Source organism: Mirounga angustirostris, unplaced genomic scaffold, assembly GCF_029215605.1.
Source record: "Mirounga angustirostris isolate CCGP_5_RB_7025 unplaced genomic scaffold, mMirAng1.0.hap1 SCAF_5, whole genome shotgun sequence".
Classification (NCBI taxonomy): Eukaryota; Metazoa; Chordata; class Mammalia; order Carnivora; family Phocidae; genus Mirounga; species Mirounga angustirostris.
In genome coordinates, this window is record NW_026991713.1 from 11,718,944 (window position 1) to 11,746,739 (window position 27,796).

Sequence of the window (27,796 nt, forward strand, 5' to 3'; positions counted from 1 at the left end):
TGACGCCCGCCACTCCTTACCCGCCCTGTTTTGGGATCTGCTGAACTGGAAGCTGTTTCCTCTGGGCTGAAGCTTATTTGCAACATCCTTAGTACTTAGCAGACTGCCTTTCAACTTGAAATCGTTCATGTAAATCAATTATTCCATTACCTGTTTTAAACTGGAACCCAAGGACCGCCTGGGTGGCTCAGTTAGTTAAGCGTCTGCCTTCGGCTCAGGTCATGATCTCAGGGTCCTGGGATCGAGCCCCGCATCGGGCTCCCTGCTCTGCGGGAAGCCTGCTTCTCCCTCTCCCATTCCCCCTGCTGTGTTCTCGCTCTCGCTGTGTCTCTCTCTGTCAAATAAATAAATAAAATCTTAAAAAAAACACAAAAAAACCTGGAAACCAAAAGCCACTTTGTTCACTCTAAGAATATGTCCAATTCTCTTAAACCTCATACATACATTAAAATTAAACATATATCTGCCTTGGCTTCAATATAAAAAAATGAAGATGATGGGTTTGATCTTGATATCTTTATACTTAGTTCTGAGCCTTCCTGAAGCTGACAATTGCTACTCGGGGAAGGATTTGACCACCGATCTGGGCAAAGACAAATAGCGTTGTCCACTGTGATGCTGGCAGCCTGGTCGCAAGTGACCCCGACCCGTGGCTCCCAGCCACGTCCCACGAGTGACCAGGCGCCGACAGCGTGGATGCAATCCCCTTAGATGTCTGTCTCCGCCAGGCACTCTGATGACTTCAGAAGTCCCCACTGTCCTATGTCCAGTTCCCAGCCACCCCCCACTGTCCCTAGACAAAGGGAGACCCAGGAGGTGGGGTCCCTGCTCTGAAACACAAGTTATAAGGTCCCCCTGGAATGGAGAGACTGGGTGGGGGCGCTGGTTGTGTGTCCCCGTCTGCTGACTCTCCCAGCCTCCACCTGATGATGCTGAGGCGTCTGCCAGACTCCTCCCTCAGCAATGTGAGGGTGACTTTCCCACTGAGGTGGGGTTGCCTTCCCAGTGGGCTGAAATGGCTTATTGACCAAAGATTTTGCCCAGACCCCCGACTCTGGAGCTGTGGTCATCCTGGGTGACTTTTCTTGGGATCCTTGGGGGTCAAGTGGAGCCGTATTTTATAGTCACTAGATCTTTAGGGTCCCCAAGTGGGGTGGACTCGGCACTTGTCCCTGCAGTCCAAAGATGCCTAATCCTCACCTGACGTGTCTGCAGCCCCATCCTGGTTGCTCCACCGCGGGGCTGTGTTCCTGGAGCCCGTCGATGTCCGGAGGCCATTCTGCATGGGCATTAGACCATCGGGCCGCAGGTCCTATGGACGCTGCATCGCGTTCTGCATCTCACAGTGGTTTCATCGGGTGTCACGCCAAGGGCGTGCTAGGGAAAGGGAGAAGAATCAGGGGGAAGGGAGGCTACAGAAAAAATGACCAAGAAGTAACCAAAGAAGGAGAGGTGGACACAATAGTACTTTAACCACGTGTCAGAGGGCACAATGTCAACGTGGCCTTGAGTTTTGGCTCCTTCCCTGAGTTGCTGGACCAAAGCCACCACCTGTCCCCTCACCTGGCTTTCCCCATCAGCAAATTCAGCCCGAGCTCCCAGCCCACCCACAGGGTGATCATCACAAACCATGGGTGCGGTTCTGATGTCATCATTCCATCACTCTGTCCCTCCCTCACAAGCTGGCGGAGGAGCCTCGATGCCCCGGGGACATTTGCCCGGATGGAAGGGTCAGGGTGGCTTCCGTGTGCGCAGGGGCAAAGCCCACAGCCGTCCAGCTGCTGCACATCTCACGAGCCGTGGGACCCTTTCCCCGCAGCGTCTCTATCTGTGCAGGGGGCAGGTATCTCCTAGGGCCGCTGTGGGAGCCAGACGGGGCTGCGTGGACGGGGCCCGCACGGCGCCTGGCGCACACTCAGCTCTGTCCACGGCGGCTGCTCTGCTCGGGGCCCACGCGGGCGGGAGGCCTCGCTGGCTGTTTCCATTTGCTGTTTCCTGACGCTAGCCTTCCTAGAAAAGTCCTCCTTTAGAGAGAAAGATCTGTCGTCAAGCAGAAACGAGTGGGGTAGAAAACAGCAGTGTTTCCGGAGCCCTCTCCCGCAAACGTCTACATCCTTGCAAATAGCACTTGGCCACCAAGGGCGGGCCTCCTGGCGCTGTCCCGACATCCGGGACAAGGCTAGAGAGACCTGATTAGATCCAAAGGGGTGGGGGAAGACAGGGACATGGTGTCCCCGGCAGGGGATTTCAGCCCCTCCCCCAGGTGCCATGGGAGCAGAGTAGGGCACAGGGACTCTGCCAGGGAGGGTGCTGGGGGGCTTCTGAGAGGAGGTGATGCTCGATTTGGGCTCTGAAGTATGGGCATGATTTTTCCAGGTGGTAGGAGCAGGTGCTCCTGGCAGAAGGATCTGCATCAGCAAATGCCTAGAAGCCACGTGGGTGTGGCACTGAGTGGCTGCAACATGGCAAGTCAGCTGTGAGCACCTGGTGTGTTTGGGGACAGGAACTTGAATAAGGCAGGCATGCGGGGGAGTGAGGTGGGAGGGACAGAGAGGAGGGGGCTGGGAACAAGCCACCGGGGGTCTGCGGCGGGGAGTCATTTGCTGAGGGTCCCACAGTCTATCAGTGGCAGGAAGGGCAGAACAGAGAAGGACCTAGAAGGTCCTTTGAGGAGTCAGGACAGCTGAGAGTGGGTAGGACGACTGGACCGGCCCCGCCCAGGTGTGTGGTTTCATCACAGGCTACTTTCAGTTTCCCTTTCAGGTCCCAGACGTATTTGGGCCCCGAGGTGTGGTGACTGCACAGACTCATAACCGGGTCCTCACAGCTAAGAACCACTGGACGTGCTTCAGCTCGGTCAGAGGAAGATCCCTGGGTAAGCTGGGAGGGTAGGGGCCCCTGCCCATCTACTCACCCTCCATGCAGCTCTTTAAGGAAAGATCCTGTGTTGTCTCGATTTTGTAGATGAGAGGGAACCTGAAGCTCCAGCCCCAGGTCCCAGGCTAAGAGGGGTACAGCCCGGATTTGAACCCGGGTTTGTCGGACGGCTTCCGCCTCCCCCTGTGCCCCAAAACAGTGGGGAGGAGGGGGACACTGCTCAGCCCAGGTTCCAGACTGTCTGCGACCTGAGCAGGTAATCCACAAGGAAGGTGGATGTCGGGGTGCTCACGGAAACTCCCAGAAATCTGATAGAATTGTCTAAAGCACAGTAAATCAGGAGGGTCATTCAGGTGAAACCCGAGGCGTAGTCTTATTTGTTCTTGGCCAGCACGATCTTTTCATCAAGACAGACAGGAAAACAAGTGGAATTGCTCATCGGTGAGTGAAGCTGGGGAGTGCTGTGCTGCCAGCCCTCGGATCTGAGCCCGGCTGTGGGCTGGAGAGCAGGGGCAGCGGGTGCCCCGGGAGGCCCTGGAACAGGAGGTGCGGGAGGGAATAGACAGGCCCCCGCCAGGGCTCAGAGTCCAACAGAGGAGAACACCCAGGACTGCAGTCAGGACAGTGCACATTCAAGGGGAGCCCAGAGAGTCAGTGGGGGCAGGCTGCAGGGGAGGCAGCGGTTGAGCTGGGCCTCTAAGCACAGGTAAACTTTTACAAGGTGAGGAAGGTGGGGAAAGGCATTCCAGGGGGACGGAGCAGCCAAGCAAAGGGCTGGAGGCTGAGGTGTGATCAGAAGCAAGGAGGGGCGCTGGGCTGGCTTAGTAGGTAGAGCCTTTGACTCTGGATCTCAGGGCCCTGAGTGTGTTCAAGCTCCACGTCGGGCATGGAGCCTATAAAATAAACATTAAAAAAGAAAAAAGAAAAGAAGCAGGGAAGTGAGGGGTGCTTGAGGATGACTGGACCAAGGCAACATGGAGGCCGGGCGGGAGCAGCGAGGAAGACAGGAGCGGGAGCGTTAGGGAGCCCGGGGTGGACGCCATGCTGAGTGTGAGCCTGATCCTGTCTTAGGCTCCCCTTCCCCTGCCCAAGGAGGATGTCTGCAGGTGCTTGCAGGGAGATGCTTTGGTGAGAATCTGTGCCCTGCTGCCTCTGGAGAGCTTAGACAGAGCCGGTGGGGATGGGAGGGCTCCGTGTCCTGTGGGGGCCATGCAGGTGGGCAGGGGCGGGCTTCTTCCCTCCTTCTCCTCCTGCCAGCCTTGCTGGGAGCTGACCCATCTGCAGGCTAGCCAGGGACAGCCTGGGTCCTAATCAGGCAGGAGGGAGCATTGTCCAGCATCAAAACCCAGCTGAGGTCCAACACGAGGGTCAGGGCCGGGCCAAGAATAGCAGAGGACAGGAAGGATGGGACCGAGAGTGCAGACGCATTTGCAAAGGTTTGGTGTCATCCAGGGTCCGGCTCTTTCTGCCCGCTCACTCGTCCTGCTCTCTGCGTTTGCTCTTGGTCCGTGTGCTTCAGGGTGTCATTTGGCTGTGTGGCACTCCCTGCTCAGTGGGAACTCTGCTTCTCCCTCTCCCTCTGCCTGCCACTCTCCAACCACCCACCCCATGTTCATGCTCTCTCGCTTTCTCTCTCTCTCAAATAAATATATAAAATCTTTATTTAAAAAAAGACTCCCCTTCTTATTAGGATTAATTAACAATTAAACGATTCCCATTATACTAACTCCTTTTTGATTTACAACTTTACACCTTTATATCTCCCTTTTTTATATACTTTGTCTCAGCTCTTCTCCTTTGGACATTATTAGGAACTCATGGCCTTTCACAGACTCAGCTTGACCCAATTAAACATGATCCTAATAATCCTTATCAATTACCATTATTATTCTATGTAATTTGGTAGGATTACCAGTGAGTGCCCTATTGAGCCCTGCTCTGAACATGCCCGAAGCATCCTTTTCTTCTGGAGGAGGGGATATTGAAGGCCCGTGGAATTCAGTCTCCCTCCCAGGAGTCTTGCTACCTTTGAGTGGAGAAAAACCCATGGGTGCCTATGTGAGTGGGCGAGGCATTGCTAGAACATATATCTGTGGAAGGGTGGAGTTCACTCTGATTAGCCTAGTTTAACCTATGTTATCATCCCACTTTTCTTAGACAGCTTACTTTCATCAACCACCAAGATTTCTCCCACACTGACAACTCACATCAGGAGTGAGGCTTGTTTCTTATGATCAACTGCTCCCATCATCTTTCAAGTGGTAGTGCCGGAAACCAACCCATTATTGCGGTTAGCTGTTACTCACTGCTATAATGTGACTTCTCCTTTCTTAAAATTAAAAAAAACCCAAAGTAATAAGTGCATATGGTTAAAACAAATCATTAGTACCGAGGGCTCTGCTCACCCACTTTCCCAATTAAAAGCAATCACTTTTAATTTGTTGCTTTTTCTTTAGGTGGTTAATCAATATCTTTAGATGATACTCTTACACTGAGAGACAGAACAGGTGAAAGTGTAGGCTCTGGAGACAGGGAGTCTGGATTTGAATTCTGGCTCTGGCACTAGCTGGGTGCTTTGGGTAAATTACTTAACCTTTCTGAGCTTCAGTTTCTTTTCTTACAGAGTCATGGTGAGAACTAATTCATGAGTTAATGCATACAAAGTGCTTAGAATGGTGCCTGGGACAAAGCAGGTAGTCAACAACCGCAATAGTTAGTTTCAGTCCCTCAATTTTTAAATTGTTTTATGAGCTCTTTATTTCTTACCGGGACAGATAATGATTTCACTTATTTGTATACTTTTTCTTACACACCTCCCCAGTTTCTCCTAATACCATTCTAGCACTGATTTTATGTCCTTGATTGGAAACCTTTCTAGTCGTAAGCAATTTACTTACACCTTTGTTTCTTTTTTCTTTTTTTCTTCCATCTTCCTTTCTTAGCCTCTCAATTGCAGCCAGTATTTTTGGACTCCCCGCTTGGTAAAATAAGGATGTTAATCCTCCTCCTCTCTTCAATGCTTCACCTCCAACTTCTATCATTGTACTTGAATTTACTATGGCAACAAGTGCATTTAATTCTCATATTTAAATGGTCTCTTTCATTCTAGAAGTGCAAAATGACGCAAGAATGTTTACATATGTGTGATGTTTTCAGTATTCTTTACTGTAGAGCTAACTTGTGAAATACAGTTGCACATGTTTTCTTGTACAGCTTTAGTTTTTCCTGATTTTCTAATTGCCTATGTTTTTACCCCTTGCAAGGTTGCCTTCAACATTTCCTCAATTTCATTTGAACTGTGCATTATATAAGTATTATATCAAGTCCCCTTTGCCCATAGAACTCTTCACTTCTTATTCCATTCTGGGCTGGTTGCTCTCTCTCGGCCTTCCGTATGCCCAGCTGTATTCCTTGGATTCCTTTCTGTCTATGTTAATTTTCCTGTTTCCTAGACCTCATATCTTTCTGTCTCTTGGTTTCTTGGTTATTATCCTCCACCTCACCCCATAAACACACAAACTGCTTTTTTTTTCTTTTCTGCAGCTCTTTCTAAAGTAATTTTCTAAGAATTGATAGCCTTGGTAACTTGTCATTCCTCATTTAGTTTCATTTCTTCTGTCACCTTTTTGTTTTATTTTCTGGAAGTTTTCCTTGACTTTTCCAAACTTTCCTGAGACTTCTTTTTAATTCCCAAGATCTCTTTTTTGTCCCATTACTTTTTTCCCTTTTCGGTGCATCCCGTTCTCATTTTATGAAGAAAACAGCTTTCTAACCTCCCTGAGGACATTGGTTCAAGGTTTAAAAAATTATTCTTATAGTCAAAATTATGTGTTTCTTCTGGTTTCATTGTTTTGAAGGTTTATTAAGTCCAGTTATTTTTGTTATTATTGTTTTAAAGTAAGCTCTATGCCCAATGTGGGGCATGAACTCTTGAGATCAAGAGTTGCGTGCTCTACTAACTGAGCCAGCCAGGTGCCCCTTCTGGAGTCATTTTTTATTTATCTTAGCCACCCATTCCATCTGGTCATCTTTCTTATATATCTGATCCTAGATTGCCCATTCATAGTTACAGAGAGGTAAGTTGACTGACAGGCTTCCCTGTAGAGTGATTGGATGAGGATCCCCTAGATGTCAGAAGACAGAGGTATTTTTTCTGGAGTATTTCATTTCTGATTTTTCCCCTTCTGGTGTAGACTTAGGCTGCTGTGAATATAGGATTGGGTGTGGGGTTGGTAACCTTCTTCCTGCTTCCCCTCCACCTCCCTCTCATCCTCAGTGTTCTCCAAAGGTCTGCCTAGCCAACCATTCTTCTTGCCTATTGCCTTGTTCTCTCTTTGTTTTTCCGATGGCAGCTCCCTCTCCTCTTCTTTATTCAGCTATCAGTTCTGCATCCAATCTGCATTCAAACATTTGTCTAAGCCTCTGGACTCCCGTTGGCCCCGTTCTCCTTTCAAATTGGTAGCAGAAGGAGGAGAGGCAGTGTGTGGGTTCTTGAGTCCAGCAGGCAGGACCTTGAGCACTTGAACCCAGTATACCACTTACTAGATTTCTGACTCTGGGCAAGTCACCTAGTCTGTGCTTTAGTTTCCTTATCCGTAAACAGGGATGCAAATGACACACACACTACTCAATGATTATTGAAGAAGACAGGTTATTATTTGTAAAGTCTTAGAGCAATTAATTACCAGTGCAGAGCAAAGGGCACAAATGTGAGTCACTCTCATCATTAGTTATTTTTATACCTCTAAGGACCTTTACTATCATTTCAGTCAGGTCTCAGGAGGGGTAGTTGATAAATGCTCTTTTGCCTTCTTCAAATAGTGCCTAGGGGCACCTGGCTGGCTTATTCTGAAAAGTATGGGACTGTTGACCTTGGGGTTGTGAGTTCGAGTCCCAAATTGGGTGTAGAGATTACTAAGAAAAATAAATAAACTTAAAAAAAAATAATGCTTAGGGCACGTGGGTGGCTCAGTTGGTTAAGCGTCTGCCTTCGGCTCAGGTCATGATCACGGGGTCCTGGAACCGAGTTTTGCGTCAGGCTCATTGCTCCACGGGGAGCCTGCTTCTCCCTCTGCCCCTCCTCCCACTCGTTCTCTCAATCTCCCTCTCTCTCTCAAATAATAAATAAATAAAATCTTTAAAAGAAATAATGCTTAAACGGAGTCAACATTTGCTGTCTTTCCTCATCTCCCAAGGTAAGAGAATAACAGAACTAAAATAAATTCTCTCTCTATAAGGGTCTGTTTTTTAAAAAGTCTATGAGGAACTGGTAAGAATGGAATGGTGGACACCCTCATCTACTGTGAGTGTGAATGTGAATTGGTATGATTTTTTTCGTAACAGTGTGGCTCTAGGTATGAAAAACTTTGTGCGTGTTGATACCTTCTGACCCAGTCATCCTGCTTGTAGAAATGTCTTAAGGAAACAATCTCAAATGCAAAGTTTTATATGTCTTAAGGAAACAATCTCAAATGCAAAATGCAAAGTTTTATACAAGGAGATTGTTCTTTGCACTAGCATTTAGATAAAGAATTAGAAGCCGTCTAAGGTGCAAAGTTGGGGGAGGACAGCAGAGAGGACTGGGCATTATCAGGAAGGCTTGACAATACATAGTAGGGCTGTAGGGATTGTGCAGGACCTAGCAGGACTCCAGGCCCTGTGGGATGAAGAATCTTGCAGAAGCAAGGAGGACACAGGCTTTGGGAAGCTGTGGCACCAGGATATTGATCCAGACAAAGCCTGGTTCACGATGCAAGACATCATTGAGGAACGAGAAGAGTCATTTACAAATAAACACCTATACAGTTGACCCTTGAACAACACAGGTTTGATCAACAGAGTTCTACTTTTATGCAGATTTTTTCATTAAATATATGTGCAGTACTATAAATGTACTTTCTCTTCCTTATGGCTTTCTTTTTTTTTTTTTAATTTAATTTATTTATCTGACAAAGAGAGAGAACATACATGTGGGGGGAGGGGCACAGGGAGAGGGAGAAGCAGACTCCCCACTAAGGAGGGAGCCAGTTGTAGGGGCTCCATCCCAGGATCCTGGATTTATGACCTGAGCTGAAGGCAGACGCTTAAACGACTGAGCCGCCCAGGCGCCCCTTCCTTATGATTTTCTTAACAACGTTTTCTTTTCCCTAGCTTACTCTGTTGCAAGAATACAGTACATAATACATATAACATACAAACTATGTGTTGATCAGCTGTTTATATTATTGGTAAAGCTTCTGGTCAAGAGTAGGCTATTAGTAGTTAAGTTTTGGGGAAGTCAGAAGCTATGCATGAATTTTTGAGTGCACGGGGATGGGGTCATCGCCCCTAACCCGTGTGTTGTTCAAAGGTTAACTGTACATGAATAAATGTTTATGTATGTTAAAGGGAGTAGAGCAGAGTCATCACAAACATGGGCTTTGGATCAGAGACACTCGGGTTCACGTCCTGGCTCTAGCACTATTGTGAAAACTTGGGCTAAACTAACTTCAGGTGATGGTTTCCTCCACCTTAACGTGGGAGCCACAAGAGCACCGACCTCATGGAGTGTGTGTGGATATTCAGTGAGGGAACACATAGGAGTCCTGCCCGTCATAGATACTTGATCAATATTAGCTCTTATCAATTAGCAAACACACATGTTTCTGACCTCCAAAATTTCCAGAACACTTCTTCCCATGTTTTCTTCTGTGTTTGGTTTTATTGCTTCTATAACTTCTCAGATGGCAGTCTCCTTGACTGATTATCTTCTTCTTGTGGCCCAGCAGGACGACAGGACCCCGACTTGGCTTGGGAGCGAGCTGGAGTGAGGTGAGTAACTTTCCTTAAATAGCGGCTGGCAGAAGTCAGTAGAGGACAAACACATCAGGTAAAGTCTGCTTTGGCATTGGTAGCCATCCCGGAGGGAAGCACCAGAGACCTGGCCCCTCGCTGCTTCCTGCTGCCACAGCTGGCTCACATTTGACCCCACAATTTGTTCTCTCCTCCCCAGGGGTGAAGCAACACCTCCTTCTAGCGGGGACGCAGACTCGAGCTGTTGCGAAAACTCTCAGATCCCACTGCTGGCACCATGTCCTCAGAAGCCAGTGAGCTCTGCCCAGGTAGTCAACTTCCACTTCTCTGGATGATTCCTGGAATTGTGGGGATGCCTCCAGCTGCGTTACCCTAAGAGGAATCAGTCCCTTGAAGAGCTTCCTTGAGTCCCTAAGCGGGAGTCAAAGGGAGTCCGCAGGCCAGGGGTCTGTGGGGACACCTCCCTCCTGTCTTCTCAGGGCCATGGCTGAGATGCTCACTTCCGCCCTCCCCCTGCCGCCCATCAAATCCATCAAATGACCCAGAAGTGAGGCCAGGAGAGCCCGCTGGGAGGTGGGGGACAGCAGAGGGGAAAGGAGGGAAGAAAGGGGTCCTGAGGTAGGGCAGGGGGAGGAGGTAGACCAGCAAGCTTGGAGGCTTCTTCTGCCCTCTTGCCCTGTCCAAGCCTCCAGCATGGCTAAGGATGACTGTGGGGCTTCACGGCAGAGGCCGCTCCCTCCAGTTCTCACCCTGCTGCCAGCCTGACTGCTCTGTGATGGTCAGTGGGCCACTGACCTGGACCCCAGTCTGGTCTTTGCCACCTCCCACCTGTGTGACCTGGAGTGCCTTACCTAAGCTTACCTGTAAAATGAGAATATTTCCCTATGTGGTTATGAAGATCAAATATAATGTGTTTATGAGGTTTTGGCCAGGACCTGCTACACAGTATGTCCTCCCTAAGTATTGTTGCTGTCCCCTCTACCTGGAACCTGTTAGTTCCAGATAGAAACCTCCCCTCCCCCAGCATCCCCTGGCCCCCCACGGCTATATTAGGGCACTTGTCCTGTGTCCCGACTATAAGCACCTGCTTATGAGATACGAAAGCGGGGCAGGAACTGATTCTATTGATCTCAATAACCCTGCCTAGGCCGGCTCTCAGCTATTCCCCGCCACCCCACCCCCCAATCAATAAAGACACATATTTAGCCCTGTAGGTTCCCTCCAGCTAAGCCCTGGTTTCCCTCTCCCTTAGTGGAGCAGGAAAAAGAAAAAAGTAAACAACTTTTCATTTTTTCCTTTCCATCTAGAGAGCAAAATCCTTCTTGAGGATGTCATTGAGTCTTTTCAGAGCACAGTGAGCTTCGAGGAACTGCACTTCCTGCTGACTGACCATGAAGCCTGGGAGAGATTTGTGGCTCAGGCCATGTTGTCCAGGTAACCCCCCGGGGTTGCCCCGGGATGGTCACCCTGGTGTCTGTGGGACAGTATCTTGGGGTTGGGGTTGAGTACGTTCCTTCTCAACAATCCATGAGGAATATGTCTTCCATTACATTCACCGCAGTGAATGGCCTCGGATTGAGACAAGGTGAAACCTGTAGAGTGACCTTGGTCCTTTACCTAAAGCAGACCTGTCTCTGCCTTTGTCTCTTCGTCTGTTCAATTTTGTCATGAGGAAATGAAGATAATGCATGTAAAGGGCTTCGCATAGTGACGGACACGTAGTAGGGTCTCAATTAATTTTAACTTTTTAGAAGATTGCCGAGAAGAGACAGGGGCTAAGGGTCTTCTTCCTAGAGATGAGGGCCAAGCAGGACTTCTGGGACAAGTCGGAAGAACACTGACACCTCAGTCTGTGCCCCTGGGGATTCGGACTAGAGTCTTCCCTAAGGAGTTATATGAACATGCAGGATCCTGCTGACCCATGAGGTGGAGACGCTAGAGTGGAATTGGACCGAGCTGGGTTGGATCCTGACTCTATCTCTGTCCAGCCTTGGGGCTCTCTGGCTCTGTATGTCTTGGAGTCTCAGATCTGTCATTTGTTCAATGGACACAGTAATCCAATCTGATAAGATTGTGGCGAAGGACTTTGTGTGAATTGTGAGGTCAAAGGTGAGGAACCAAGTGCAGTCATCCTGTCCAAAGGCCCAGGAGGCTTGGACCAGGGCCAGAGCTGGTGATCAGGATGGACAAAGGGGTGTGGGGTCTAGGTTGGAGGACTAGGTAGGCTTGGACAGCAGGGCTGGAACTGAGTGAAGCTCTAGAGCACAAAACTTGAGGAGACCAGGGACCTAGCAGAGGTCCTGTGAGAGGGAGAGGGCACATTTCTTCCCTCCCTTCTTTGATTTCCTCACTGCTGGGCATCAGGGTCCATGGGGGGTGTTTCTTCCATACCTTGCCTTGGAGCTGGGGGGGTCGTGACTACCATTTGGAAGCCTCTTCTCTTCTACCTAGAGCAGCCCCAGACCAGTAGGAGGCAGTGTGGCTTTGTGACAACTTCCAGCTCCACTGGGGGCAGCTGCCAATTCTGTACTCTTTGGGGGATTCTGAGCCTCAGAAGTCCCCACCAAAGAGGAAAGTACTTCTTGCTCCAGCTTGCCCAAATGCAGGTCTTTTCCGGCTTGGTGATTCATATAGAAGGTTGTCAAAGTCTCTTGCATCTTTAAGAGATGTCATAAAGCTGCACATGGCCTTGGTGTACCCGCTAAGGTGTGAGTTAAGATGGTGACACCTGTGAGGTCGGGGGTGCTGGGCGGTGGCTCGGGAGTCAGTTTCGTGAGCTGGAGAGTCTGAGGGGAACGAGGGTAGTGGGTGTCCTGCTTCTCAGTCAGTTGGGGCAGGGCCTGGTCCCCAGCAGAGGACAGGAGGCTTGGGAGAGAGAGCAGGTCCCAAGCAAAATGATCATTAAGGTCCCTTCTCGCTCTGAGGTTTTGTTTTCTTAAATTCCAAGTACCCAGAGTTAACCAAACTGCAAAGTCTGAGAGCACAATCCCTAAGACTGCCCTTACTTTTGGCACCCACTGCAAATTGGGGGGGCGGTCCCCAAACTACCCTGAGATTGGATGATGCCCTGGAAGCACTCAGAGAGCTCACTCAGAGCTGTCACTCTCAGTCACCCTGTGATACAGGGAAGGATACAGGTTCCCATCAGCCAAAGAGAGAGACACTTGGGGCAGAGTCTGGGAGGGTTTCCAGTGCAAAGCTTGGTTGTCCTTGGGAGGCCTTACTGTCCTGTGTTCAGCGTGTGACAGTGCACGTGGAGCATTGCCTACCAGGGAAGTTCACACTGTGAAAGTAAACAATTATTGTGACACTTACTAATAGGGTAAAGAAGACTTAATTCCTGCCCTAGGCGTCGAGAGTGATGTCATCGGGGAGAGAGATCGGGCTCACCTCGGAATACAGCGAAGACAGCTAAGGATTTATAGCCAAGGAGCAGGATGGGGGCAGGGCATGGGAAATCTCTAAGAGGAGACATCAAGGTGGGGGATTCTTGCTAACCTGACCCAATAGTGTTCTTCCTGAAGGCAGGCAAGGACTTCTGCATCAAAGGTGGGATTTGATCAGATGTCAAAGGTGATTAGATATCAAGAGTGCGTGGATTCTCACTAAGCTGACCTAACAGGGTTCTTGCTAAGACTGGGCATGACAGGCTGCCAAGGACAGAGCACAGAAGACCAAGGTCAAGGCCTAGTCAAGAGGAGTGTCAGAGAGCCCGAATAACGTTTGGTCAAGGAGAGAGTCTTTTTCAACCCTGTCCTCAGAGTACAGAATTTTATTGGGGCTCAGTCACCTCCTCCCTGCATGGCTGACTTGTCGTCTTCAGCTCCCCTGGAGGTTAGTTTCTAGTTCCTTTGTAGGTCAGAACTGACAGCACATGACCCAAAGCCCCCCTCGTCTTGTCAGGTTGTCCAGTGAGTGGCCAAAGGCCCAGGCAAAGGAAGACAGTCCTATTGTTCTAGGACCCTTGACATCCTAGGTGGAGACCTAGAGATCACTTCCCAGTCAAGGGCAAAGGGCAGACCTCTCTGTGGGTAAGGTTCATCCTTCAGTACACAGGAAGATTCCCCGAATGAAGGTTTTTCTGCTCCAACCCCACTTCCCTTTGTTCATCTACTGAGTTCCCAGTCTACACACACTGTGGTACTGACTGTGTTGACCTGGGAAGCCATCTTTATCAGATACCCACCATTTAAGTGCATCTTAAGATGAAATGGACTTATTTATTCCCTGACTGTGTGTATGGAACATTAGCAATGTACAGAATGTGTTTAACATTGCAAGAAAAATTCTTTACATTTGTAAAATTCTTTTCCCTTTGATTTGTAGTAAACGTTCTGTGGTTTATGTGGGATAGATCGAATGAAGCCCACTTTACAGATAAGCTTTGCTTTTTTTTTTTTTAAAGATTTTATTTATTTATTTGAGAGAGAGAATGAGACAGAGAGAGAGAGCACGAGATGGGGGAGGGTCAGAGGGAGAAGCAGGCTCCCCGCCGAGCAGGGAGCCCTGTGCGGGACTCGATCCCGGGACTCCAGGATCATGACCTGAGCCGAAGGCAGTCGCTTAACCAACTGAGCCACCCAGGTGCCCCAGATAAGCTTTTCTTAATCACTTGACCTTCACTGTTACAGGGAAGAGGCAGATGTCCTACGTGAAGATCTGAAGGAGCTGGAAAGAGCCATGTATACGGAGGCCGAAGACCAGCTGTTTAGGGAGAGGCTTTTGAGTGAGTTTCCCAAGTTGAAAGTGGAGCTTGAGGAGCGCATAAGAAAGCTCCACGAGCTTGCTGATGAGGTTGACAGGGTTCATAAGAACTGCACCATCTCCAACATAGTAGCCGGCACCACTGGTGCTACATCTGGCCTCCTGTCCATCCTTGGTCTGGGTCTGGCACCTTTCACAGCAGGGACCAGTCTGGTACTCTCAGCCGTTGGAGCGGGGCTGGGAGCAGCATCTGCTGTGGCCCAAGTGTCCACCAGCATCGTGGAATACTCCAACGAATCATCCGCCAAAGCCCAAGCCAGTCACCTGACATCAACTGATTTTGACAAAGGGAAGGTAGTTGCCAAGGTTCTGTGTGATACCATACCCCAAATTGGTTCCGTAGCAGGTAAAAGCGTCCAAGCCCTGCAAAACATTGCAAAGAATGTTCGTGCCATCAAGCTAGCCAAAGTCAAACCTCACCTGGTAGTCAATGCCAGGCGCTTCATGACAGCTCAGAGAGTCTCAGTTCGAAGTGGCAGGCAGGTGCAGAAAGCTTTTGGAGGCACTGCTCTGGCAATGACCAAAGGAGCCCGGATCATGGGTGCAGCCACCGCAGGTCTCTTCCTTGCAATGGATGTGGCCAACCTTGTGAAAGACTCAGAGCACTTGAAAAAGGGGGCAAAGGCCCAGTCAGCTGACGAGATGAGGCAGCAGGCCCGGGAGCTGGAGAACAAGTTGGAGAAGCTCACCAAGATCTATGAAAGCCTGAAGGAGGGCCCGAATCCATGACCCCTGAGCAGGCAGGGAGCAGGGACATGTGTGGGACAAAGACATGGAGGTACCTTATTAGAGGGGAAAAGAGGGCAAAATAAAGAATTTGGATTCGGGTGTTGAGGAGTTTGGTATTTCTATAGCTGAGCCCAGTGAGGGAGGGGTTAATGCAGATGGCGGGGTTGGGCAAAGAGAGGAAGGAACATGGAACCTGGAATAAGGAGGGAGGGGGCTAGAGAGTGAGGGGACTAGACTACAGAGGACACAGGGGACACGAATCAAGAGAGGCGTGGAGGAACAAGCGATGGGAAGGCCAGGAATAGTGAAATTAGAATTGTTGGAATGTGTGAGAAGATGATGGGTTTGATCTGTCATCTTCATACTTAGTTCTGAGCCTTCCTGAAGCTGACAATTGCTACTCGGGGAAGGATTTGACCACCGATCTGAGCAAAGACAAATAGCGTTGTCCACTGTGATGGTGGCAGCCTGGTCGCAAGTGACCCCGACCCGTGGCTCCCAGCCACGTCCCACGAGTGACCAGGCGCCGGCAGCGTGGATGCAATCCCCTTAGATGTCTGTCTCCGCCAGGCACTCTGATGACTTCAGAAGTCCCCACTGTCCTATGTCCAGTTCCCAGCCACCCCCCACTGTCCCTAGACAAAGGGAGACCCAGGAGGTGGGATCCCTGCTCTGAAACACAAGTCATAAGGTCTAGCAGGTGAGCCAAGCCCACGTTCCCCCTGGAATGGAGAGACTGGGTGGGGGCGCTGGTTGTGTGTCCCCGTCTGCTGACTCTCCCAGCCTCCACCTGATGATGCTGAGGCGTCTGCCAGACTCCTCCCTCAGCAATGTGAGGGTGACTTTCCCACTGAGGTGGGGTTGCCTTCCCAGTGGGCTGAAATGGCTTATTGACCAAAGATTTTGCCGAGACCCCCGACTCTGGAGCTGTGGTCATCCTGGGTGACTTTTCTTGGGATCCTTGGGGGTCAAGTGGAGCCGTAGTTTATAGTCACTAGATCTTTAGGGTCCCCAAGTGGGGTGGACTCGGCACTTGTCCCTGCAGTCCAAAGATGCCTAATCCTCACCTGACGTGTCTGCAGCCCCATCCTGGTTGCTCCACCGCGGGGCTGTGTTCCTGGAGCCCGTCGATGTCCGGAGGCCATTCTGCATGGGCATTAGACCATCGGGCCGCAGGTCCTATGGACGCTGCATCGCGTTCTGCATCTCACAGTGGTTTCATCGGGTGTCACGCCAAGGGCGTGCTAGGGAAAGGGAGAAGAATCAGGGGGAAGGGAGGCTACAGAAAAAATGACCAAGAAGTAACCAAAGAAGGAGAGGTGGACACAATAGTACTTTAACCACGTGTCAGAGGGCACAATGTCAACGTGGCCTTGAGTTTTGGCTCCTTCCCTGAGTTGCTGGACCAAAGCCACCACCTGTCCCCTCACCTGGCTTTCCCCATCTGCAAATTCAGCCCGAGCTCCCAGCCCACCCACAGGGTGATCATCACAAACCATGGGTGCGGTTCTGATGTCATCATTCCATCACTCTGTCCCTCCCTCACAAGCTGGCGGAGGAGCCTCGATGCCCCGGGGACATTTGCCCGGATGGAAGGGTCAGGGTGGCTTCCGTGTGCGCAGGGGCAAAGCCCACAGCCGTCCAGCTGCTGCACATCTCACGAGCCGTGGGACCCTTTCCCCGCAGCGTCTCTATCTGTGCAGGGGGCAGGTATCTCCTAGGGCCGCTGTGGGAGCCAGACGGGGCTGCGTGGACGGGGCCCGCACGGCGCCTGGCGCACACTCAGCTCTGTCCACGGCGGCTGCTCTGCTCGGGGCCCACGCGGGCGGGAGGCCTCGCTGGCTGTTTCCATTTGCTGTTTCCTGACGCTAGCCTTCCTAGAAAAGTCCTCCTTTAGAGAGAAAGATCTGTCGTCAAGCAGAAACGAGTGGGGTAGAAAACAGCAGTGTTTCCGGAGCCCTCTCCCGCAAACGTCTACATCCTTGCAAATAGCACTTGGCCACCAAGGGCGGGCCTCCTGGCGCTGTCCCGACATCCGGGACAAGGCTAGAGAGACCTGATTAGATCCAAAGGGGTGGGGGAAGACAGGGACATGGTGTCCCCGGCAGGGGATTTCAGCCCCTCCCCCAGGTGCCATGGGAGCAGAGTAGGGCACAGGGACTCTGCCAGGGAGGGTGCTGGGGGGCTTCTGAGAGGAGGTGATGCTCGATTTGGGCTCTGAAGTATGGGCATGATTTTTCCAGGTGGTAGGAGCAGGTGCTCCTGGCAGAAGGATCTGCATCAGCAAATGCCTAGAAGCCACGTGGGTGTGGCACTGAGCGGCTGCAACATGGCAAGTCAGCTGTGAGCACCTGGTGTGTTTGGGGACAGGAACTTGAATAAGGCAGGCATGCGGGGGAGTGAGGTGGGAGGGACAGAGAGGAGGGGGCTGGGAACAAGCCACCGGGGGTCTGCGGCGGGGAGTCATTTGCTGAGGGTCCCACAGTCTATCAGTGGCAGGAAGGGCAGAACAGAGAAGGACCTAGAAGGTCCTTTGAGGAGTCAGGACAGCTGAGAGTGGGTAGGACGACTGGACCAGCCCCGCCCAGGTGTGTGGTTTCATCACAGGCTACTTTCAGTTTCCCTTTCAGGTCCCAGACGTATTTGGGCCCCGAGGTGTGGTGACTGCACAGACTCATAACCGGGTCCTCACAGCTAAGAACCACTGGACGTGCTTCAGCTCGGTCAGAGGAAGATCCCTGGGTAAGCTGGGAGGGTAGGGGCCCCTGCCCATCTACTCACCCTCCATGCAGCTCTTTAAGGAAAGATCCTGTGTTGTCTCGATTTTGTAGATGAGAGGGAACCTGAAGCTCCAGCCCCAGGTCCCAGGGCTTCCCCCCTCTCCCTGTGCCCCAAAACAGTGGAGAAGGATGGAAGCACTGCCCAGCCCGGGTTCCAGACTGCCTGCGACCTGAGCAGGCCACCCCAGAAGGAAGGCTGATGTTGGTGTGCTCATCCCTTTGGGGAATTGGGAGGATGCAGAGCAGGGGAGGAGGGCAGGTGAGTCAGAGCCTCTGGGTACCCCAGGGTGAGGCTGCCAGGCTGACCAGCAAAGGGTTTCTGTTGAGATGCAAAGGCTCACGTTGTCTTTTGAGATACAAGGACTCAGGGTTGTGTTGCCCACAGTGTCTCTGAGTGTCTGCTCAGTGCCAGGCCCTGCAGGGAGACTGAGGGCCTGATAGGGAGTGACTGGCCCAGGGTGCCATGACCGTGACCGTGACCAGGAGACAGAGCAGGGAGATAGAGCAGGGAGATGTCTGGGCTTTGCTCCCTGTCCCCCACCGGGCCCTGTGTTCCACCCACTGTAGGGCAGGAAGTGCAGAGGCAGGCCTGTGTGCCTGCAGCAAGAAGAGAATGGCCAGAAGTGAGAAGGGCCACGCTGTAGCATGGTCCAGGCTTTGAATCTGAAAACACAAAACTGTAGACTGCTGGGGTGGAGGATGAGGAGGGGAGCTTAAAGCTGTGTGTTTCCGCCAGCAGAAGTAAACCTAGAAGGCTTTGGATTGTTAAAGTCACATTTCTCCCCAAACACTTGCGTCACAAAGCCTGGTCTACCCTTAGGCCCTGCCTGCGCCCACCATGGACCGTGACTCTGGGTGAGTCCCTATGCTGGGGATTCTTTGTTCACATATCTTAAGAACTTGCTTTCAGTCTTTTTATGTTGATTCATAGGATTTGTCGTGTTCTGTGTAACTCAGCTTTTGTCTGCTCTAAGTTTGGAGGGTGCTGCCTCCTGGCCTCTGGCTGTAGTCTGACTCTGTTCATGGTGTCCTTTACAATTTTTATTTTTATGTACTTATTTAAGAGTTTATTTATTTATTTGAGAGAGATAGAGAGGAGGAGCAGGGGGAGAGGGAGAAGCAGACTCCCTGCTGAGCAAGGACCCGGTGCCGGACTCGATCCCAGGACCCCAAATCATGACCTGAGCCGAAGGCAGCCGCTTTACAAGTGAGCCACCCAGGCGCCCTCCGCTACAATTTTTAATGTTTAAGAGGTCAGATAACTGAACTTTCCTTTTATGGCCTCTGGGATTTGCATCTTGCTTAAAAGATTTCTCCAACTCAAAATTACTATTTAAAAAAATTTTTTTTCCAGGATATTTGCGGCTTTTTCTTTCTAGCTTACATTTAGGTCCTGTTGGGAGTTATTGATTAATTGATTGATTTTGTACAAGCCTTTTGGTTTTTCCTTCTCCTCCTCCCCCCTTCCTCCTCCTATTCTTCTTTTTCTGCTTCTGCTTCTCCTCTGTTTCCCCTTCTCTTTCCCTCCTCCTCCTCCTTCTTCTTTCTCCTCTATCTCTCTTCCTTCTCAAGACATCTCTAACTGGTGCTGGCTACAATCCATAGAAACCCGGCTTTTCTTAAGACTTCAAAGAAGCCTGCAGTGCACTAAGGAAATGACCCCCACCCTTCTCCCCCAAAGTTCCTGGCAGCAGTTAGCAAAAAAAGTGAGGTGAGGGTGGAGGGAGCTGGGCCTGACATCCACACCTGGCCTGGCCACCCTGGGGGAGGGGAGGCTTTGGAAAGTCCTGCTAAGGCTCAGGTACCAGGACCATGTTTTCCTGCAATTTCCTCTTCCTCTTTCTCCTCATATAAAAAATATTATGGCTGGAGTACAGAGACATGAGGAAATACATGGAAACTCCCAGAAATCTGATAGAATTGTCCAAAGCACATTAAATCAGGAGAGTAATTCATGTGAAATCTGAGGCATAGTCTTATTTGTTCTCGGCCAGCATGAGCTTTTCATCAAGACAGACAAGAAAACAAGTGGAATTGCTCATCGGTGAGTGAAGCTGGGGAGTGCTGTGCTGCCAGCCCTCGGATCTGAGCCCGGCTGTGGGCTGGAGAGCAGGGGCAGCGGGTACCCCGGGTACCCTGGGAGGCCCTGGAACAAGAGGTGTGGGAGGGAATAGACAGGCCCCCGCCAGGGCTCAGAGTCCAACAGAGGAGAACACACAGAGGACTGCAGTCAGGACAGTGCACATTCAAGGGGAGCCCAGAGAGTTAGTGGGGGCAGGCTGCAGGGGAGGCAGCGGTTGAGCTGGGCCTCTAAGCACAGGTAAACTTTTACAAGGTGAGGAAGGTGGGGAAAGGCATTCCAGGGGGACGGAGCAGCCAAGCAAAGGGCTGGAGGCTGAGGTGTGATCAGAAGCAAGGAGGGGCGCTGGGCTGGCTTAGTAGGTAGAGCCTTTGACTCTGGATCTCAGGGCCCTGAGTGTGTTCAAGCTCCACGTCGGGCATGGAGCCTATAAAATAAACATTAAAAAAGAAAAAAGAAAAGAAGCAGGGAAGTGAGGGGTGCTTGAGGATGACTGGACCAAGGCAACATGGAGGCCGGGCGGGAGCAGCGAGGAAGACAGGAGCGGGAGCGTTAGGGAGCCCGGGGTGGACGCCATGCTGAGTGTGAGCCTGATCCTGTCTTAGGCTCCCCTTCCCCTGCCCAAGGAGGATGTCTGCAGGTGCTTGCAGGGAGATGCTTTGGTGAGAATCTGTGCCCTGCTGCCTCTGGAGAGCTTAGACAGAGCCGGTGGGGATGGGAGGGCTCCGTGTCCTGTGGGGGCCATGCAGGTGGGCAGGGGCGGGCTTCTTCCCTCCTTCTCCTCCTGCCAGCCTTGCTGGGAGCTGACCCATCTGCAGGCTAGCCAGGGACAGCCTGGGTCCTAATCAGGCAGGAGGGAGCATTGTCCAGCATCAAAACCCAGCTGAGGTCCAACACGAGGGTCAGGGCCGGGCCAAGAATAGCAGAGGACAGGAAGGATGGGACCGAGAGTGCAGACGCATTTGCAAAGGTTTGGTGTCATCCAGGGTCCGGCTCTTTCTGCCCGCTCACTCGTCCTGCTCTCTGCGTTTGCTCTTGGTCCGTGTGCTTCAGGGTGTCATTTGGCTCCTCGCCCGTCCCCCGGGTCATGTGACGTTCCAAGCAGAAGAAAGAGAAAGGGGCCAGCCAACTCTCCTCTCCCCACTGTGCCTTATAGCAGGAAGGGACCCCTAAACTGATTTCCCTTGTGTCTTGTTGGCCAAGACTGGGTTGTACAGTCACCCCTCATTGCAAAGGCGCCCAGAAAACATATTCCTGAATCCAGGTCCTAAGATGAGAGGCCGCAGGGGGAGGGTGCTGCAAGTGGACTTGGAGGAGGTTGAAGTTGCATGGGAACTGGTGGGCAGGAATGTAGCAAAGGTCATGAGAGCCATTGTGTTGTTAAGACCAAGGCTAAGAGTAAAGATCAGCAGATGGACATGGATGGCTAAAATGAACAAGTCAGGAAAGGACAGATGTTGGTGAAGATAACAGAGAAAGGGGGACCCTCTTACACTGCTGGTGGGAATGCAAGCTGGTGCAACCACTCCAGAAAACAGTATGGAGGTTCCTCAAAAGGTTGAAAATAGAGCTAACCTACGACCCAGCAACTGCACTACTAGGGATTTACCCCAAAGATACAGATGAAGTGATCCGAAGGGGCATCTGCACCTCCATGTTTATAGTAGCAATTATCATATGATCTCACTCATATGTGGAATTTAAGAAACAAAACAGAGGATCATAGGGGAAGAGAGGGAAAAATAAAACAAGACAAAATCAGAGAGGGAGACAAACCATAAGAAACTCTCTTAATCATAGGAAACAAACTGAGGGTTTCTGGGGGGCAGGGGATGGGGTAACTGGGTGATGGACATTAAGGAGGCACTTGATGTAATGAGCACTGGGTGTTATATAAGGCTGATGAATCACTGACCTCTACCTCTGAATAATGATACATTATATGTCAATTAATCGAATTTAAGTTAAAAGAAAGAAAAAATGGGCACCTGGGTGGCTCAGTTGGTTAAGCATCTGCCTTCGGCTCAGGTCATGATCTCAGGGTCCTGGGATCAAGCCCCGTGTCAGGCTCTCTGCTCAGTGGGGAGTCTGCTTCTCCCTCTGCCTCTGCCCTCCCCCGGCTTGTGCTCTCTCTCTCTCTGTCAAATAAATAAATAAAATCTTGAAAAGAAAAGAAAAAGAAATAATGGCCATTCTCTTCTGGCCAAGGGACGGAGCGTTTGGTGTTTTGTGGGTGGCGCAGAGACCTTGCTTTTGTGGTTAGAGGAAAACTATGAAGTGGCCTTGCCCTGCTCCCTTTGTCATGGTCTCAGAGTAACCTTGTCTGAGGGTGGTATTCAGTGACATTATTTATGTCCAACAGAGAAGAGCACCAGCTGGTGTGAGTGCCAGGCTGGCCTGCCAGTGTCTGGGCCTCTTCTTTTTTCTTTCTCTCCCTTATAAACAGTCATATAAAGAAACAGAAGGAAAAATGCCCATATGTATTAAGACTCTCCTTCTTGGGGCGCCTGGGCGGCTCTGCCTTTGGCTCAGGTCATGCTCCAGGGGTCCTGGGATCGAGCCCCACATTGGGCTCCCTGCTCAGTGGGGAGCCTGTTTTTCCCTCTCCTTCTCCCTCATTCATGCTCTCTCTCTCTCTTTTTAACTCTCTCAAATAAATAAATAAAATCTTTATTAAAAAAGACTCCCCTTATTAGGATTAATTAACAAACAATCCCCATTACACTAACTCTTTTTTGCATTACAACTTTTTATCTTTTGTATATACTTTGTCTCAGCTCTTCTCCTTTGAAAATTATTAGGAACTCACGGCCTTTCACAGACTCAGCCTGACCCAATTAAACATGATCTTAATAATCCTTATCAATTATCATTATTATTCTATGTAATTTGGTAGGATTACCAGTGGGTGCCCTATTGAGCCCTGCTCTGAACATGCCTGAAGCATCCTTTCCTTCTGGAAGAGGAGATATTGAAGGCCCGTGGAATTCAGTCTCCCTCCAAGGAGTCTTGCTACCTTTGAGTGAAGAAAAACCCATGGGTGCCTATGTGAGTGGGCGAGGCATTGCTAGAACATATATCTGTGGAAGGGTGGAGTTCATTCTGATTAGTCTAGTTTAACCTATGTTATCATCCCACTTTTCTTTTTAAATTACACCTTTTTTACTTGTTAAAATCATCCTACTTTTCTTAGACAACTTACTTTCATCAACCACCAAGATTTCTCCCACGATGACAATTGTCACATCAGGAGTCAGGCTTATTTCTTATGGGCACTTGATCCAACTGCTCCCATCATCTTTCAAGTGGTAGTGCCGGAAACCAACCCATTATTGCAGTTAGCTGTTACTCACTGCTATAATGTGACTTCTCCTTTCTTAAAATTAAAAAAAAAAACAAAACACAAAGTAATAAGTGCATATGGTTAAAACAAATCATTAGTACCGAGGGCTCTGCTCACCCACTTTCCCAATTAAAAGCGATCACTTTTAATTTGTTGCTTTTTCTTTAGGTGGTTAATCAATATCTTTAAGTGATATTCTTACACTGGGAGACAGAATAGTCAGTGAAAGTGTAGGCTCTGGAGACAGGGAATTGGATTTGAATTCTGGCTCTGGCACTAGCTGGGTGCTTTGGATAAATTACTTAACCTTTCTGAGCTTCAGTTCCTTTTCTTACAGAGTCATGGTGAGAACTAATTCATGAGTTAATGCATACAAAGTGCTTAGAACGGTGCCTGGTGCAAAGCAGGTAGTCATCAACCACAATAGCTAATTTCTTTCTCTTGATTTATTATTATTATTATTATTATTATTATTTAAAGGTTTTCTTTTTAAGTAATCTGTACACCCAACATGGGGTTTGAACTAACAACCCCAAAATCAAGAGACATGCTCTACTGATTGAGCCAGCCAAGCAGGCCAGTGATAGAAGGGTTTTTTTATTAGGTAAATTTACTGACCTTTCTGGCAATAAAAATATTTAAATTTGAATTCAAAACCTTTTTACAGACACACACACAAATTCTAACCTGAATTAAAAATGTACAATCAATTTAAGGCTAACGTTAATGCCTATTACAAAATAGCTAGTGAAAGATGAAGGACAAGATTCTTAATAAAATTATTGTGTTTTTACCAAAGTATACTCTGAAATTCTGAACCAAAATTAAGTAGCTTAATATACTGTTTATTTTTTTTTTTCATTTTTGGCTCAGCATATCTATTGAATGCCTCTGCATTAGGGTAGGACCCAGAAACTGCATACATTGTTTTGCATACATTGTTTGTATGCAAAACAATGTATCTTTTTCTTTAGCTTTTGTATTTAGTAATAATCATAGACCCTTCTATGAACTTAAGAGATATTCTATACATGTTTCTTTACACAGAAGAGGAAAAGCAAGAGATATTCTATACACGTTTCTTTACACAGAAGAGGAAAAGCGTATGTTTTCTTTGCCGACCGCTGCTCCCACCTTTGATGCCTGTCCTCTGGCTTTGGTAATGTTATTTATTTATTTATTTATTTTATTATGTTATGTTAGTCACCATACAGTACTTCATTAGCATTTGATGTAGTGTTCCAGGATTCATTGTTTGCGTATAACACCCAGTGCTCCATTCAGTACCTGCCCTCCTTAATACCCATCACCGGGCTAACCCATCCCCCCACGCCCCTCCCCTCTGAAACCCTCAGTTTGTTTCCTGGAGTCCATAGTCTCATGGTTCGTCTCCCCCACTGATTCCCCCCCTTCGTTTTTCCCTTCCTTCTCCTAATGTCCTCCATGCTATTCCTTATGTTCCACAAATAAGTGAAACCATAGGATAATTGTCTTTCTCTGCTTGACTTATTTCACGTAGCATAATCCGCTCCAGTTCCATCCATGTCCATGCAAATGGTGGGTATTCATCTTTTCTGGTGGTTGAGTAATATTCCATTGTATATATGGACCACATCTTCTTTATCCATTTGTCTGTTGAAGGGCATCTCGGCTCCTTCCACAGTTTGGCTATTGTGAAGAAGTCAAACTCTCTCTCTTTGCAGATGACATGATACTCTATGTGGAAAACCCAAAAGACTCCACCTCCAAATTAGTAGAACTCATAAAGCAATTCAGTAATGTGTTCATCTATGGAGTTCCCCATCTACAGGCACTGTGGTACTGACTGTGTGAACCTGTCCTTGACTTGGAAGCCATCTTTATCAAATACCCAGCACTTAAAAGCATCATAAGATGAAATGGACTTATTTATTTCCTGATTGTGTGTTATGGAGCATTGCTCATGTTGATTACATTCAAGGAAAATTCTTTACGTTTGTAAAATTCTTTCGCATTTGATTTATAGTAAACGTTCTGTGGTTTATGTGGGATAGATCGAATGAAGCCCACTTTACAGATAAGCTTTTCTTAATCACTTGACCTTCGCTGTTACAGGGAGGAGGCAGATGCCCTATGTAAAGGTCTGAACAAGCTGGAAAGAGCCATGTATACAGAGGCCGAAGACCAGCTGGCTAGGGAGAGGCTTTTGAGTGAGTTTCCCAAGTGGAAACCCAAGTTGGAGGAGCACATAAGAAAGCTCCACGAGCTTGCAGATGAGGTTGACAGGGTTCATAAGAACTGCACCATCTCCAACATAGTAGCCGGCACCACTGGCGCTACATCTGGCCTCCTGTCCATCCTTGGTCTGGGTCTGGCACCTTTCACAGCAGGGGCCAGTCTGGTACTCTCAGCCGTTGGAGCGGGGCTGGGAGCAGCATCTGCTGTGGCCCAAGTGTCCACCAGCATCGTGGAATACTCAAGCGAGTTGTCCGCTAAAGCCAAAGCCAGGCGCCTGAGATCAACTGACTTTATTGAAGAGGACATAATTACAAAGGTTCTGAATTATAGCAAACCCAAATTTCTGCCTTAGCATGTAAATGCCTTAAAGACCTGCAAGACCTTGGAAACAAGGTTCGGGCCAGCAAGGTAGCCAAAATTAACCCTCAGCTAGTAGTCAATGCCCTTCACCTCATGAGAGGTAAGCCTGTCTCAGCTCAAAGTGCCAGGCAGGTGCAGAAAGCTTTTAAAGGCACTGCTCTGGCAATGACCAAAGGAGCCCGGATCATGAGTGGGGCCTTATCAGGTCTCTTCCTTGCGATGGATGTGTTCAGTCTTGTGAAAGAGTCAGGGCACTTGCAAGAGGGGGCCAAGACAGAGTCAGCTGAAGAGCTGAGGCAGCAGGCCCGGGAAATGGAGAGAATGTTGAAGAAGTTCACCAAGTTCTATGAAAGTGTGATGGAGGGCCTGACTCCATGACCCCCGAGCAGGGCAGGGAGCAGGGATATGTGTGGAAGAAAGACATAGAGGTACCTTATTAGAGAGGAAAAGAGGGGGAAATAAAGTTTTGGGGATGGGTGTTGAGGAGTTTGGCGTTTCTGTAGCTGAGCCTAGTGAGGGAGGGGTTAATGTGATGGCAGAAGTGTGGCGGGGGGGAACATTTGGCAAGTTGCTGGTGCTCTTTGGGGTCAGTGTGCGCTGAGAGACCAATGAAGCTCCTATGAAATTCTAAAGGTGGTGTTGGAACAGTGGCTGATTTGAAAAAAAGTGGCGGTGGAGATGGGGGAGAGTAGAAAAGAGAAAGCAGATGCCAGCAACAGGTCAAGGAACCTTGCCATATGTCGAGGATATCAACCAGCATGGGACCAAAAGACACCGCTTCTCTGAGTCTCACTGTCCTCATCACCTGGGGGTGGGGGGTGGGGGACAGTGTATTGCAGATCCGTGTGGCTTTCCCAATCTTGTCTTCTAGAGACTGCTTCAGTAAATATGGACTGATGCATCGTGTCTTTGTTGTGTTCATTGAGGGTCTTGCCTGGGCTCTGGAGGCCAGACTTCCCTTGCCCATGGCCTTGTCTTCCGGGATCTCAGGGAGCAAGTCCTCCATTGCTCCTTCTGCTTCCTCACTGGGCTCCCGCTCTCCCATCTGGTTATTTTCCTCAGACCTCAGCACCTTGCACGTCCCACTGGGACTCCCAGGGGAAGCTTGCGCACATCTGTCATCAGACTGAGCACAGGCGTGTTCCTCGGCCGGTGTCCAGAACCCGGGATCAACGGGACAGATGGCTGTGTTTTTCTGGTGGGCAGGAGGACCAAGCCTCAAAAGCTGCAGACTTCCTCCTTCCTCCCTCCCTCGTAGACTGCCAAGCCCTCAAGGCCTCCCCTTCCCCACCACCGAGTCATGTGATTCTCTCTTCCTTCTTTCTTGCCCAGACCCCACCTGCCTTCCCTTCTTCCCAGTCCCTCATCCTGCCCTACTTCTGGTCTGTACCCGCAGGGAGTGGGGAGGGGGCTCTCAGCCATCCGTGTCGGGTGGCTGGTTGGATAAATGGTTCTCTTATGGCTTCAGCAGCCCAGCCATTAGATTCTGGGGAGGAAGGCGAGAAAAGCCTCACTTAGCTTTTTGGTCTAGTTGTCACCCAGGACTCATGCCCAGGGATTTTCTGCGCTGGGGTTTAAGAGAAGGAGGCATCAGAGATTTGCCCAGCATTAAGGAATCCAGCCTTTAATGTCTTTCTACATGCCTATTTTTCTTCAGTGCCTGAGGAGCATTACGGGAAGTTGAGGAGGGAGGTGGGGTCCTTGGGAGATTCAAGGAACAAGCCTCACCCAGAATCCCCCACATATCGGAGGGCATGTTAGCCTGAGAAGATGCATGCTGACTCGCTAAGATTTGGGGACCAAGGGATAATATGGGGAAGCTGCAGCCACGAGGCCTGGGGCCAAGGCAGGAAT

At 49.7% G+C, this 27,796-nt stretch overlaps 1 protein-coding gene and 1 long non-coding RNA gene across 23 annotated transcripts in view; one reads left to right on the forward strand and one right to left on the reverse strand.

The window, feature by feature from the left end:
* Positions 1-442: 442 nt before the first annotated feature.
* LOC123841337 (apolipoprotein L3-like) overlaps positions 443-27,796 on the forward strand; it is a 50,814-nt gene continuing 23,460 nt past the window's right edge. The window contains exons 1-12 of one of the 22 annotated variants that reach the window (XR_010411340.1): positions 443-2,487; positions 2,752-2,875; positions 9,642-9,687; positions 9,869-9,977; positions 10,977-11,103; positions 14,301-14,395; positions 17,406-17,516; positions 17,781-17,904; positions 17,994-18,201; positions 18,682-23,070; positions 24,413-24,524; positions 25,069-25,511. Coding sequence is in view for 4 of the 22 variants with exons in the window: in XM_064590641.1 (XP_064446711.1) it covers positions 9,947-9,977; positions 10,977-11,103; positions 14,301-15,162 (1,020 nt within the window). In the remaining 18 variants the exon portion in view is untranslated. Of the gene's footprint in view, positions 2,488-2,751; positions 2,876-2,964; positions 3,134-9,641; positions 9,688-9,868; positions 9,978-10,976; positions 11,104-14,300; positions 17,370-17,405; positions 17,517-17,780; positions 17,905-17,993; positions 18,202-18,678; positions 23,071-24,412; positions 24,525-25,068; positions 25,512-27,796 lie in introns of those variants that run through there. The other 21 variants (XR_010411326.1, XR_010411333.1, XR_010411342.1 and 18 more) reach the window with 21 other exon arrangements.
* The window catches only part of LOC135364387 (uncharacterized), a 40,485-nt gene continuing 28,959 nt past the window's right edge, over positions 16,271-27,796 (reverse strand). The window contains exons 4-5 of the long non-coding RNA XR_010411344.1: positions 23,225-23,398; positions 16,271-16,406 (exon numbers count right to left, since the gene is read on the reverse strand). This is a non-coding gene — a long non-coding RNA (uncharacterized LOC135364387). The remainder of the gene's footprint in view (positions 16,407-23,224; positions 23,399-27,796) is intronic.